Source organism: Apteryx mantelli, chromosome 4 (assembly GCF_036417845.1).
Source record: "Apteryx mantelli isolate bAptMan1 chromosome 4, bAptMan1.hap1, whole genome shotgun sequence".
NCBI classification, from domain to species: Eukaryota; Metazoa; Chordata; class Aves; order Apterygiformes; family Apterygidae; genus Apteryx; species Apteryx mantelli.
The window spans coordinates 32,630,506-32,645,712 of record NC_089981.1 but is presented as its reverse complement, the minus strand read 5'-3'; the positions used below and the strand labels follow the sequence as shown (position 1 = coordinate 32,645,712).

Here is a 15,207-nt window from a genome sequence, read left to right as displayed (position 1 = left end):
TTTCACTTTTCTTCAAATATGTTTATTTTGTTGATTCTTTCTAAGCTGGCTAACATACTGAAGCTAGTAACATCTTATGAAACTTTCTAGTCTTTACGCTAGTTAACAGAACAAAATGTGGTTTTCTTTTGTCATAAACTTCTTATAAAAATACCGAAAATGTGTGTTCATGGTTTGTGATGTAATAAGCAGAAATGTTACTATCTAAACAAGAGGCTGAAGCCAATGCTCAATTGCATCTCTCATCTTTTTAAGTATTTCCAATCATTGCAAACATCTGTTGCAACACAGCTGAATCAAGCTGCGTTATGTCAAGTGAGAAAACATTTTTTGGTGTGTTAATCTAGGAATTGTTACTTAATAAGGTAAATCTTTCCAGCCTAGTAATAGTGCACTTAAATTCTAAATAAAGTTTTCTGTTACTTCAGTGTTTTTAATTTATGTAAATACATTGATAAGAGGAAAATAGATATTAGTTTGCTGTAAAATCTTGCATTTAATGTCATTTAAGTACTAGATTTGGTATCCTTAATAAGAAATTACAGAAAGTTCTTATGTTCTGCTCAGTGATATACCAGTACAGGAAAATACAGATGCTCTTTATTAAGTTGGGGACTATGGTAGCTTCTGCTGACCTGGGTATCCTGTCATCTGTAGCAGACATTAAGTGGCAGTGCATGGTCTCTTTTTTAGAGAAGGACTAATTTACAGTCTTTTTGAGTGATCTGATGTTAAGTTGAATGGTATTAGGATACCTAACACCATTTATGTCTGTGATTGTAGTTAGGAAAGGTAGGATTTTTCTCTTAAAATGCATATAAAAATATGTCGTCTTGTATGAAAAGAGAACTGTGGATCATCTAAAAAATATTTTGAAGAATGACACCCACATCTAGCCCTTTCCTCCCCCTTACCAAACTAGATTGTAACCAGAAGTTAAAATAAATATTAAAAGTGACCTCTGATCATAAGACTAACAAACCGTTTTTCTTTGCAAAAATACTTGAGCTGAATACTTGAGATAAAATGAGTAAAATTCTACTGTCTGTTTGGTGGGACAACTGCCATATCAATGGACAGCGGTAGGCCACGATAGAAGGAGTTGAATCTGAAAAGCAACCACCTTTAAATATCTGTGCAGTAAGAGCTGTTTATCTTCCTCACTTTAAGCTAGTCTGAGATTTATTTTTGTTCATTGTGCTGTAGCAACATGTTAAGGAGCCCTTTTTGGGAACACATTTATTTCCTGTTTGTTCATCAATAGGAGTTTAGTTGCTGAGAAGTGAAGAACTATGTGCGTTCTTCAATATGTCTCTCTCCTTTAGATTTGTTAGCATTTTTACTGATATCACAGAACTACTGGGTACGCATGAAAAGCTAACAGGTTATTACACCTTGTAACCTTAGTAAAAAAATTATTTTATTTTATTTTTTTTAATCTCTGCTTTTCTAACCTTATCCTTCCTTTATTTGCAATCCTATCTCTCAAAAAAGGCAAGAGACAGACTGACTGACTGTGGCTATTTTTGTACAATGCACATATTGACTGTGGAGTAAATGCAAGAGTTTTTTTAAGTGCTTATTTTAGCAGATGCATTTGTTAAAGCCACTATATCCATAGACTCTGTATATATTCATTAACTATTCAGAGTTGTAACATAATACAACAAAGGCAGCATATTTTAGCAGAGATCTCTAGCAACAGTGCCTAGAGAAGAATCCATCTGATAGGGGAGTGCAGACGTTTCTTACTGCTATTTCTAGTTTTGTGGCATGTAGATACATTAAATCTATTTCTCAGATAACAAAACTATCTAATACTTACTGCAGTGTCATAATCCTACATTACAAAAATACATACATTTGATGTCAGTGTTTATTGTAATCAAAACTTTGCATGCAGACTTTCCTATCTGGGTGAAGTCTGAGATTTCTTCTGTAGCAAAAGCTAGTGTAATTCCAGTGGTCAAATATGGGGCAGAATTTCCTGAGTCTTTCCTTTGACAGTGAACATATATCCTGGGAGCCAGGTTTGGCAGTTTTTAAGCTATTACACAAAAGACTTTGGAGCCAGAGGAGGTAGATAATGTCTACGTATGGATTCTGCCAACTACTACCTTTTTTAGATAGTAAGTATGTAAAAAGTGAAGAAGATAGTTTAGCTCTTGGTCTAATGTGTAACTACAAAATAGCTTGAAAATAAGAATTTGTTCATGATACAGTGCATTTCTGTGAATTAAAGAATATTTTGACAAAGGTAAATGTCAGAGGATAAGATACTGGTATCAATATCTTATACCAGGTATTGGTCTTTGATGTTTAGAGGTTCTGTTTTGGGTATAGAATGCTAAAATGATGCACCAACATGTGCTAACATATGAGATTCTTAAGCTTTTACGTTGATGAGAAATCATATTTTTCTCACCACTATGTTATGTGGCCAGTTGGATGCTACCATTCTGCCCAGCTCTGATATAAATTAACATGTTAGTTTAAACCACCTTTATACTGATTTTTACTTGTTAAGCTAACAACAGATTGTCTGTTTTAAAACTAAATCACATTATAGTGTGATGTTTTAAATAGTATTTCATGTCTCCAGGCTTCTTTCTGTATTACTATGCAAATGTATTTTAATTTTTTTCCTTTTATCTATAACTGGAGTGAAGTGGGAGAGAAGCTTTAGAAAGAAAAAATGAAAATAAAACTCCATGATATCTATGGAATATTTTAGTTTTGCTCTTTGAGAAGAGAAATGTTAGAAGGCCCTTTAGCAGTTGTGTTATATATATATATATATATTTTTTAAACAGAAGTAAATTCAAATGCAGTTCGTTGAATAATTCACTTCTGTGAAAAATAAGACCTGGTCTCTTTAGAAAAGTGCAATGGTTTCATTAAAGTGATTTAAAAATTGATCACATCGAACTGGTTTGAGTGCATACATGGTTTGCAATTATGTAATTAATTTGATACTTTAAATAGCTTTGAATATACTGTCCAGGTTGGAAGTGTGCAAGGGTATTTTCAGATAACTGTTTCTTTTGAGATAAATCATCCTATTCTGTTTAGAATATAGTTCTTATAGGCGTATGACATTCTGAGTGGAAAAATGATTGAGGTCATCTGGAGGAAAAGCAAAAATGTTGAATCAGTAACGATTCATTCTTCAGGCAGATAATGTATTTTCATATACATAGCAAACTGTTATTGGTAGGAAAAATGAAAGAGCCGCAAAATCTTAACACATTATCTAGATAAAGCAAAATGCAATTTCTAAAGTTATGTTTTTAATGAAGTAAATAGCTTGTGTTTTCAAACAACAGATGTTTTTGTCATCTTGGATTGTTAAATTACTTTTTTTTCCTAAGGAAAAAATTCAGTAACCACATTTAATTTGCAGAGCACCGGAGATTATACTGGGATTGCCGTTTTGTGAAGCCATAGACATGTGGTCGTTGGGGTGTGTGATTGCAGAGCTGTTTCTTGGATGGCCACTGTACCCAGGAGCACTGGAATATGACCAGGTAGAAGAATAATTTCACAAGTATATGCACACTTTCTGCAATTTACAAATTTCAGATCATTAAATTCAGGATTTGTGGTGCTAATCATATCCCCTTTTAAGTAATGTTTATTTGAGTCTATTCAATGCTTTTAATTTAGCCTTAATGATTATCTTAGAAATATAAATCCTGTTTCTAGAACAGAACTGTATACTGTGCTGCTTTTCTGAATTAAATTTCAATTTAAGTCTTTCTTTTTTTATTTCTGTCTTGCAAAATAAATGTTGGTATTGAAGCTGCTTTTTTCTGATGGAAACTGAAGTTTGTGGTTACCATCATTGCATTATAATCTCTCTTTGAACTGCCATGGACAGGATTAACTCTGGGATCTTGATTCAGATGTCAGGATTAGTTGTCTTCTGAGTAATTCTGATGCTTTCAGGAAATCCAGCATAGCTCAAAGCTTTGAGAGCCTTTTCTTTGTGAGGAACTAGAATCAACAGTTGTAATAATACTGTATATATGTAATGATAAAACTTGAAGCTGCGCCTTTTGCTTTGTTGGAGTTTTCAACTTTGTCATTAGCAAGCTGCATTAAAAAAAACAATGTTTTATTGTTTCTAATGAAAGACACAGAACATTTTTCATTTAAAACATTTAGAGAGAGAGAGAGAGAGGTCTGTCATTTTCTAGCATAATGTGGAAATCTGGAAGGACCGTAATCAGACTTCTGACTTTCCCCATCTGGTTTTGGTATTGGAAAGTGATGAAGACTTCCGAAAAACACAGTGCTGATGGCACTGTCTTATTACTAATTTCTACATATTTGATTCAACATTCAGTGTAGAGGCACTTCCTTCAGCATGTTGTTTGTTATTCAAATTTTGATTTTCATATTATGGGCTTTTGGTTCTGTGTGCTTGACCAGACTTACTCTTCTAAAAATCTATGCATTTTACTTTTCTTTTGTGAAAATCACTGTCAGGGAATATACTGATGTTGTGTTGATATCAGTCACGTACCGTATTTCTGTTTCCTTCATTTGCACAAAGTTTGGTGTTTAATGGGTAGGAAGTGATCTATGAGTAAAACACATGTTGATGTCTTGGCTAATAGTTAGAAGACCTTTGTACAGTGCATTTCTGTTAATATGGAGAATGAAAGAGAAACAGTTACCTTCAGCAGGATTCTAATTCACCTTGTTTTGTAAGGGAAAAGTAAAGGCATTTATTTTGGAAATAATCTGGAATACTGTATCAAAAATTTCCAGGAGCTTGGCAAGCTTATCTACCTATTGTTTCAAGACAGACTACAGGAAAAGACCCGGAAATTCAGAAAGGACTAAAATACATAGTTTTCAGAGTTGCTTCCACATTTTGCCCCATACTGCTGTAAATGACTGTTTAAATGGATGCTGCTGTGGGTGAGGAAGAATCTGTAAACATAGTTCCTTATCTTTGGATCCCAATCTCAAATATAGGTAAATGTTTCTTTCGGGTGTGAAATGTGGCTTGTCAGTGGCTTAGGATGCTGTAGGGGTTTGAATTGTGGAAGATTCTGCCAGTCTCCGGATTCTTCCCTCGAATAAACTCGTGATTCTTCCTGATGGAAGCAGCCCAGAGTGTTATTGTGTGGCAACTGGAGTACATAGCTGTGGGCCTCTGATTTTTATAGAGAGAAGTACTATTCTCTCTATAAAAGCATGAAGACCCCTCTTATGATTATGGGAATCTTTTTGAGAACAACACAGAATCTCATTTCAAAAACAAAGTTAGCTCTTCTTTCCCTCCACTCCTCTGCAGCCCTCTTGCTCTCTGCCGAACCCAGGTGCATGCAGGACAGCAGAGTGCAGGGAGCAGAGCACTCGCCTCATGATGGGAGTACTTTCTGTCCCTGACCTGTCATTGACCTGCTCTGAGTTCTCAGGAATACCATTTATCTTTGTTGTGCTTGTTAGTTGGGTGTGTTTTTTTCCTTCCAGCTTTAGACAGTAGGATCTCTTTGACAGCTTCTTCCAGTCACTTGTTTCTTCCTGTTTGTAGGCCCAGGACCAGCACAGTTTGACCTAGGTCCTGATAGATAGTATGAGTAAATAGTATTATCACCAGTGGCAACCACCTTCCAAGATGCTATATTTCACTTAAAGAACTAAGTGGATTAAGAGCTAATCTTGATGTACATAAGATGCGTGCTTTACTAATGAATACTGAATTTAAAAGGTAGTTAAGACAGCTACATCACTCAAGTTTCCTAGAGGCATCAGTTAATATCTTGTCTGGCAACTTGTCTGATCCTCACATGAGAGAAGTCTCTGTGGAAGAAGAGGTATAACCACTTCTGCAACAGCAGCAACCTCTTAGGCAGATGGGTTCACAGAATCACCAAATGCTTGAGGTTGGAAGGGACTTCTGGAGATTGTCCAGTCCAACCCCTCTGCTCAAGCAGAGTCACCTGGAGCAGGTTGCCCAGGACCATGTCCAGACAGCTTTTGAATTTCTCCAAGGATGGAGACTCCGCAACTTCTTTAGACAACCTGTTCCAGTGCTCTGTTACCCTCACGGTGAAGAAGTCTTTCCTTACGTTCAGATGGAACTTCATGTGTTTCAGTTTGTGCCCGTTGTCTCTCGTCTGGTCACTGGGCACCACTGAGAAGAGTCTGGCCCACTCCTCTTTACACCCCCCCCCCCTTCAGATACTTATACACATTGCTAAGATCCCCCCTGAGCCTTCCCTTCTCGTGGCTGAACAGGCCCAGCTCTCTCAGCCATATCCCATGTAACTGGTGCTCCAGTCCCTTAATTATCTTAGTGGCCCTTTGTTGGACTTGCTCCAGTATGGCCATGTCTCTCTTGTCCTGGGGAGCCCAGTGCTGGACCCATTCCTCCAGCTGTGGCCTCACCAGTACTGAGTAGAAGGGGAAGGATCCCCTCTCTTGACCTGCTGGCAGCGCTCTTCCTAATGCTTTAGGCTTTCAGCCTTTGCCACAAGGGCCCATTGCTGGCTCACGTTCAGCTTGTTCACCAGGACCCCTGCGAGGCTGCTTTCCAGCCGGTCAGCCCTGGCCTGTACTGGTGCAGGGGGTTATTCCTCCCCAGGGGCAGGACTCTGCATTTCCCTTTGTACTTTGTGAGGTTCCTCTCTGCCCATTTCTCCAGAATGTCTTCATCCTCGAGCAGGTCTGCAAAATTTGCTTCAGAGAAGTTTGATTAAGTGTTCTCTTCTGTGTACGTGAGTACAGCAATCTTAGGAGGTGGCTTTCAAGGAAATTCACTTCCTCCTGCTAGTGGGTATGTCTCATCTAGTAAATGAAAAGGAAAATGCTTTATGCTATGTTTTTTCCTGTCCCCCTGGTATGCAGCAACCAAGAAGGTAGCCCTTGAAAGTAAGCTTTTGCTGGATATAATCATAAATTAATATAATCACTAACAGTTGTACATTTTAGTGGGAAATAGCAATGCCTCCTGAGCTTTATTAAAATGTGCAGAGGTGTTTAACTGCTAAATTGCATTGTTTTTTTTCCCCCCAATTTCCATGACTTCATAATATTCTTGGATAACTAAATGATCACATTTGAACATGAACGTAACATTTGAACAAATGAACGTAAACAGACTGGGATTCTCTTTACTCCGTGGTCTGCAGAACTATGGAGGATAGTAAATATCAAAAGTTGGTGGCACTGCATGTAGTTGATCCTTTTTAATCTCAATTACTTTATTTTTTACTGGAAGCCTTGTATGTGACTTTCCCTTCTGTCTCCCATCAGTTTTTCTCCTCTCAAATGCTCCTAACTCTCAAGACATTTGTCTTCCATTGAATTCATCTGATCATCTTCCAGTTTCTGGTTCATTGTACTTCACCACTCTCTCCTTTAGGCTTTCCTTTCCTCCGTTCTCATTATCTCCTGACTGTTCCACCTTTTCCAGTGGCCTGTCTGTTCCAATTGAATTCAGTAGTAAAATTTCCAAGGGATTAGGACCATTCCTTTTGCTGGTTTGGGGGGGGAAGCTATCTGCACACAGCCTTTCTGAGTGGAACATTTTGTTGAAATGCAGGTGTGTCACATCTGAAAGAGGGATAAAACGGAAACAGAGCAAGTATGTTTGATTTTATAGAGTTGCATTATAAGAGTATGCCAAAAAAATTAGACTACTTCTGCACACACAACACTCTACTAATTTTTCTGTTTAGAATTAATATATATTAAGCATTTGAATGAGTTGAGGAGGTGACAGCCCCTCAGCTCTGTGACTAAGCATTAAAAGGTTGTTTCTGTACGTCAATTCAGAGGTTTTGCTATGCATAGCTTACTCTAAGAAATGGAGAGAGAAGTATGAAGCTTTCAGTGTTAGCCTTCTCTCCTTTGGAAGATGTAGTTGCTTAATTCCAGTCCTCTGAGGGTTCATTTTGTTGCTGTTTTTTATATAAAATGACAAGTTTTTAACTGTATGGATCAGATTTTGAAAAACAGAGCTAAGTTTTTTTTTTTTTGTTGTTGTTGTTTTGTTTTGTTTTTCCCCTCTTCCTCAGATTCGTTACATTTCACAGACTCAAGGTTTGCCAGGGGAGCAGTTGTTAAGCATGGGAACGAAAACTGCAAGATTTTTCTGTAGAGAAACAGATACACCATATTCAAGCTGGAGATTAAAGGTAAACAGTATAATATAGTAGAAAAAAAAGCATATTATTATATGAACAGAGAAACCAAAGAGACAAGCTTCACTACAATACTGTTAGCTTGCTTCCAAATCTTCTGTGACTTGTGTCTGTCCCTCTTTGCTATCCCTTCCATTTTTCCCTTCCGTACCCCTTTCCTCAAAAATACTGCTCTAGGATCATTCCTATGTCCCTAAAGTACTAGCTGGTCAAAAGACACGTTTTGTGGGGCTTCCAAGTTGTTTGGTGGTTGCTGGCTAGGACACCTGTGCCAACTAGTGAGAACTGAATTCAGATTAAGCTTTGTATCTCACTAAGGTACTAAATAAGTCTTTCTCTCGCTCAGTCACTGATTTTCACTTCGCTTTAAAGAATTTGTCTCTGAGACCCAAACTGCTCTGTCAAATTTAGTTGAAACGGGCTTCGGGATTGAAAGATCCTAAGAGAAACGGGATTAAGAAACAGTGTGATTGGGTATGCCTCATTTCCTTCAGATATTATGCTAAAATAATCTTTGGCTGAAAGTTACAATGTAATGAAAGAACATTTGAAGCTGCTTTTTTTTTTTTTTTTTTTATGGTCCACACCTTTTGCCTCTTTTAAGCAACATTATTATACACTGGGCATAACTAGAATTTTAATTTCCTTCCTATGTAAAGAGTTTTGTTTTAAATTGCATTGTTTTTTGGTATTTTTTCACAGAATTTACAGGGGACTTGGGGAGTAAAGAAACAGTTACAGCTGAAATAAAACTTCTGAAATAGTAAACAGTTGACAAACTCTCAAAACACAAATTGTGTAACTCCATGGTTACTTAGTAGATCCACAGTGCACACTGGGCTGAGTAACCAAGTTTAATGTATGGGGTGGTTGGTGCTTTTGGGCTTCAGGTAATATAAGAATTCTCTAATTACATTATTGTGATTACTCCAGTTTTCTGACTTTCCATGCAGCTGATCATTACATTTCAGCTTACACTTGGCCTTTGAGTATCAGAGAATTTAAATGAGTTCTGTATATTGGACACAAACAGCCCTCCTGATTTTCAGAGGCTGTTAACCTTCAGAAGCTAAATCTCATATCAGACTGAATGCTGCTTTTGGGAAAGAGAGAACCTTTGATACGGTCATTACTCACAGGTTTTGTCAAAGTTAATTTTAGAAACTTTTCTGTAATTTCTATGTTAAAAATTTTTCCCTGTGGTCCTAATTTGCATCCTGCAACATGGACTCTTAAAAGAAAACTGCCTACCAGTGTTATCTGAAAACAAGGAGGAAAACTCTAACAGAAAGCGATATGCCGTCTCATAAATTACTAATAAGTCATTACATTCATTCTTTAGCGCTTGTTTGTTTCATACTTCAGTATTTAAAATGCTTGCACTAACTGTCGTGTTTGTGAAGGGAAAAAATGTAAGAATAACAAAAAGGAAACAGGAAAAGATGGAGCACTACGCACTTGAATGGAGTCTGCCTGATTTTTGTTTTGTTTTTTTACAGTGATGTGATATATTGCTGCTGTTTAGAATTAAGGGTCTGAGTTTGTGGAAGTGTATAACATACAGGTAATAGAAAACCTGTGATATATAAAATATAAGCACATGGGGGAATTTTGTTACACAACTTTTTGCTAGGCTTTCAACATTTCCTGCATGATTGTAATAATTCAGGGGAACTAAGATGTGAAATTTGCTAGTTTTTGTATTTAGGTTTAGAAAATGAAAGTAGTCAGCAAAAGAGCATGCAAAGAACTTGAATATACAATTGAAATATTTTAAATGTTTAAAACAGTGCTTATTAGACCAATAAATATTTAAAATTACTTAATAGTTAGAAACATCCTTTATTATCAACTTTTAAACTCAGCTTTCCTCTTCTTTTTTGAGACTTTGGAAGAGCATGAGGCAGAGACAGGTATGAAGTCTAAAGAGGCCAGAAAGTATATTTTCAACAATTTGGATGATATAGTGCATGTGAGTATTAAAGTATTCTTCCTTTGCAAAAGGAATAATGAGAATGAATGATGAATTATTTTTTAAATGTGTAATTGAATTAAACACCTCTTTAGAATGTTTTTGATTGTATATCGATCATGTCCGTTCATATCTGTATACCTTGCTCTGAGGAAAATGTCCAGCTGTGTCAGTCTGTTGTATTTCTTTTTATAGAGATATTCCTTTGTTGTTGTGTGTGTTAAGTAACTGTAGTTGTCACAGGGGGAAAAAAAACCCGTTTAATATGTACTTTCTCCTCTCTTGTATCTGCTGTTCTGGGTAGAACAAGAACTCAGTATCCATCCTGCTAGGTTACCAGTATTGTTCTTTTTCATTGTTTTTTTTTTGTTTGTTTTGCAAGGAGACATTGACAACTTCTCAAGTCATTTTGTTCTTAATTGTATATCCTCTCTTTTCTTTAGCTTTATAGCTCTCCAGGTATTAAGAAAGGAAATTCTCATCCTCTCCTACTCCTATATCTTGAAAAGAGAATCAAAATTTTTTTCCCAAGATTGTCATAAATATGTATTTGAAAATGGTTTTGAAGATTACCTCTGTAATTTAAGTTAGACCATGTAAAGATCTCTGTCCCAAATCTTTCTTTTAAATTCTGAGTCCCAGACTTGGTGAGGTACAGAGAATAAAGCCTTCCAGGGTTTTTAGCTGGGGAGAGTGCAAGAGGAGTAGTTTGTGTGTGAAAACAGAAAGGATTCACTAATTCCAAGCCATCCACTTTTGGATAAGCTAGCAAATTCACCTCGCCCCACATGATAAAATCACTGACTGGTAGTATTTTAAAGCAGAAAAAAAGTAATAGAAGGAAATAACTCAATATGCATGTCTTTCCTCTGACTGTTCTGTTCAATGCCAGGTGAACATGGTGATGGATTTGGAAGGAAGTGACCTGTTGGCAGAGAAGGCAGATCGGAGAGAATTCGTCAGTCTGTTGAAGAAAATGTTGCTGATTGATGCTGATTTAAGAATCACTCCAGCTGAGACCCTGAACCATTCTTTTGTTACCATGAAGCACCTCCTTGATTTTCCTCATAGCACCCAGTATGTTACACACAAACTATTTTTTAATTCCCTGTTGTAGTGATTCATATGTATAATAGTATCATGTTTCATCTGTATCAGGAAAAAGTAGTCTTTGGTCATTTCTCTAACATCCTAGAGAATTCTTTCAAGTACTTGCAATATTAAATATGTCTTTTTGGTCAAGGAAACCGTCTGAATACCTCTACATATGCGTCGTCTTAAAAAGTAACATTTAGAGCCATGCTTTTTACAATGATCATTTATAAGCTTACATTATAAAATTTTAGCACTCCAGAGACTTGGGCTTGATTGTCAAAAGTATTAAGAACCTTAGTTCCTACCAATCATTGAGAAATAGGGTAGACATTCCTTCCTGGGATGAACGTTTCAGTCAGACACTTCTTTTTATGCATTGCTTAATATGGAATACATTGAAAGATTTTTTACAGTTCTGGAATTAGGTATTTCGGTGTCGATTTCCTAAAATACATGATCCATGAAGGAAGGAGCTTTTCATCCATTAGTTTCCTGTCTTATTTGCTTGTATCCAGTTATTAGAAAATGTTGTTAGATGCAAGGAGCAGGAAATATCAGTATTTTTCCTGTTTTTAAAATATGCACTGAAAAGGTTTGACGCTAATATAATAATAGCAGCGTTTCTTTTTCCAATTCTGTGCATGTTGCCCTTCTGTGAAACTGGAAACTGTGGGTTTTGAACTATTTTTTTCTTTTTCTGTGGAATTGTTTTATATATTTAACAATGGGAAATTCTAATTAAAGCAACTTTCTATTTTCTGTTTTTAATAGAGTGAAATCCTGTTTCCATATCATGGATGTTTGCAAATGCAGATCAAATTCGTATGACTTAAGTAATTGCAATAAAACTTCACTTATGAGACCAGTTGCCTCAGGCAGTGCAGCTAATCTGACTGCAAGCTTCACCAAAATTGGTCCAGTAAGAAGTCAGGTAAAAACTAATTGTTTGTTTATTGTTTTCTGAATTTTAAAAAGTTTTTAAGTGAGTTTCAAAATTAGAAGTTACAAGTCAGAATTGTCATAATAAAGCACTGCTGTATTATAGTGCCCTCCCGTGGCCAAATAGGGTTGTTTAATTTGAAGTGTACTTGAAATTTTCATGTTAATACATTATTTTAGCTTTTTATTATATTAGCAGGTGGTACGAGTATGTGAGAGAGAAATTTAGAATATTCACAGTTATAATGTTGCCTGTGTTGAAACTGTTCCAATAGGCTTTAACTGCATCTGCCCGCTCAGTTTTGCACCAAGGGATACCACTGCAGGCGGGAACTGCTCAATTTGGCTGCAATGACGTTTTCCAACAGGCATTGATTATCTGTCCCCCGACTATCCAAGGTATGTATGTTCAACTGTAATTGTTTCAGTTCCTGAAATACGGAGTGCTACTGTCTATTGTTAATGATATCTGAGTTTTTCAGTGTTTCCACTTAAGCTGTATATTAAAGGAGTTTAATTCTGTCATAAAAAGTCTACAGTTGTTAAAAATACTCAGTAGAAGGGGATAATGATTGTGCTATACAGTTCATAATAGCATTGTCAACAAGAGGGTCCCTTGTGGTAAGAATCTGTTATTTTTGAAATATGTTAGTCTTAGCTTCTTTTTTTCTTCTGATCATTATGATACATTGTGCCCTTCTGAAAGAAATACCAAATTGGCATCTGCAGAAAATGATTGAAGGAATCCAGAGTCTCTTTTCATTTGTTTTTAATATCATGCAGATAAAATGGAGGGCCATGATAATAAAATTTGGGAGAAAGCAAGGAGAATAATAGCATTTTTTTGAAACTGCATCCTTTGGATATCCTAGGGATAAGGATAAGGAAACGCAGTACTTCTTGTGGTGATTCTATCTGGATAATAAATCTTTATTATTGTACTTGCAAATGAATGTTTGACAAAACAGCTGAAAGCCTCTTGGGGCTTCATTTAAGGACATGGCTGCCCTGTGTAAACAGTATGTATGTTTTCCTTAAGTATCGCATTTACTGTCCTACAGTTATGATGAACCAGGACACCTAGATAGAACTGTTCCAGCTTTCTTATGGCTGAAAAACATTTAACTGAATCTTGACAAGTTTGATTGAATTGTGCTGTGAGGAGGAAGTGGCAGCTTGGCTCAGCTCTTCCTTATTACAAGGATAAAAGATTGATTTGAAGTATATAATTTTGTGTTTATAAAAAGAAATGATTGGTTGAGGGTTTAATTATCAGAAATTGGAAGACTGTGAGGTGGAAATGCTAGCAGAGAAGTGTTTCCTTAGTGTAGAAAATGACCACATAAGGAGATGCATCTTCAGGAGTTCACATGGTAACAGAGTTGACATCTGTTTCCCTGAATGAATGCATTTACATCATGCAAACACAGATCTTAATTTGAGGAGTCTCTAAAGCTTCAGTTAGATCGTGGTTAGACCAGAGCAACAAAACTCTTGTTTTTCTGCTTGGCTGATCAGAGGGAGGCTGCTCAGAGCAGGCTTTCTTATCCTGATTAAGAAACCTGTTGCTTATGGAGAAGGAGATGTAGTTTATATTTGCTTATTGCATTAGTCTTCCCCCTCTGAGGATGTAATTTATTTCTTTTGGTAATGTCTGGAGCTGTTGAGATCAGCTCTTGAAAGGAGGGAGTTCATAGGAAGTTGAGGTTCCTCAGAATGATCGTCAAACTTCTTCCAAGTTCTCCAGCCTCAGTTTGAAGTTACAGAAATCAACAGACTCAGTCTGAAAAAAGGCATTTTACCTAAACAGAGCCCAGGAAGTCTTTATCTCTTTTGATAAAGACAGATGCAGCAGACTGCTTCAGTAATGTTATTTGTGGCTGCTGCTTCTATCTGGAGTTCCAGAAACCCCTGAGAGCTGTGAGTATTCCCTGTGCAGAGTGTCAGAGGCTGTATGAGCCAAATGCATAGCTTTAGAGAGATTTATTTTCTTCTGAGCATACTTAGTACAGGGAAGTAATTTTCTATTTAAATTGTATGTATGCTTTGCACAATGGCATATTCCATACTTTAAAAACCCTACTGTTTTGATTATATCCAGATTAATAAAGCATTTATAGAAAAAGTAACAGTCAAGGAAAATATCTGTGATTTACATACTGTATTCTTAGTATGATGATGATTTCCTAATTTAAGTTCTGATACAGCTTGAATGAAAGAAATGCATTGGTTTTGTCACATAGGTGAGAAATTGAGTTGCTGGCAAGGAAGGAAAAGGGTATTAATGGTCTCTGGCACTGCTTCAGTTTTTCCCTGCTTGGCTTCCCTGTAGAGTACCCGAAGTGCTAAGTCTTGCTGCTTCTGGCAGAGTTGAGATGTTGCTGTTCTAGATGCCTGTGTGGAAAAAATTAGTCAACAGCACTTCAAAATTCCAAGATTTTGACCAAGTGGTTAGAACTTGGTGTTGTACTGGGGCACAGTAGAATTACATTAGACTAAAATAAAGAATGAAAGAAAATATTCAGGATCAAATTTAAACTAAATCTGCAGTAATATTTCCCTACCCTCACCCCCAAATGCACACTGCTTAGTCCTTGACTAAAGCACAAAACAAGAAGTGACATTAGAAGACAAAATTAGTATCTTCTCCTAGCTAGTATCTTTCAGCATAGCTGTTCTGTTGTAATATTCTATTCAAAATATTTCTCTTTCCTTTTATTTTACCAGGTTATCTAAAATTAATAGTTGATGTAAACATTACAGCATTACTAAATGTCTGTTAGTATCCAGTGGAAATAGCAAAATCCATATACAGTATGAGCTTCATTTTTTTTCCCTATTATGCTCTTGCTGTAATATTCCAGCTATGCAACAGTTTGCATTATTTTCATAAAGGGAGGGAGAGTATTATGGATTCCACTGAAATGATTTGATGGTACACACAAAATTTTGCATTGTTTCTCACAAAAGAGGGGCATCACTAACAATGGGGGGCATTATACATGTGGCCTTGCCTGCTGTAAGAGCTAAGAAGAAAGG

The 15,207-nt window shown here is 36.5% G+C and overlaps 1 protein-coding gene across 3 annotated transcripts in view; it reads left to right on the top strand.

Annotated features, from left to right (window-relative positions):
* Positions 1–15,207, top strand: part of HIPK3 (homeodomain interacting protein kinase 3) — a 113,201-nt gene that overhangs the window by 85,152 nt on the left and 12,842 nt on the right. For 2 of the 3 annotated variants that reach the window (XM_013957902.2, XM_067296175.1), the window contains exons 3-8: positions 3,404–3,527; positions 8,037–8,156; positions 10,048–10,134; positions 11,027–11,211; positions 12,001–12,160; positions 12,444–12,567. In XM_013957902.2, the coding sequence (XP_013813356.2) occupies positions 3,404–3,527; positions 8,037–8,156; positions 10,048–10,134; positions 11,027–11,211; positions 12,001–12,160; positions 12,444–12,567 (800 nt within the window). The remainder of the gene's footprint in view (positions 1–3,403; positions 3,528–8,036; positions 8,157–10,047; positions 10,135–11,026; positions 11,212–12,000; positions 12,161–12,443; positions 12,568–15,207) is intronic. The other variant, XM_067296176.1, reaches the window with a different exon arrangement.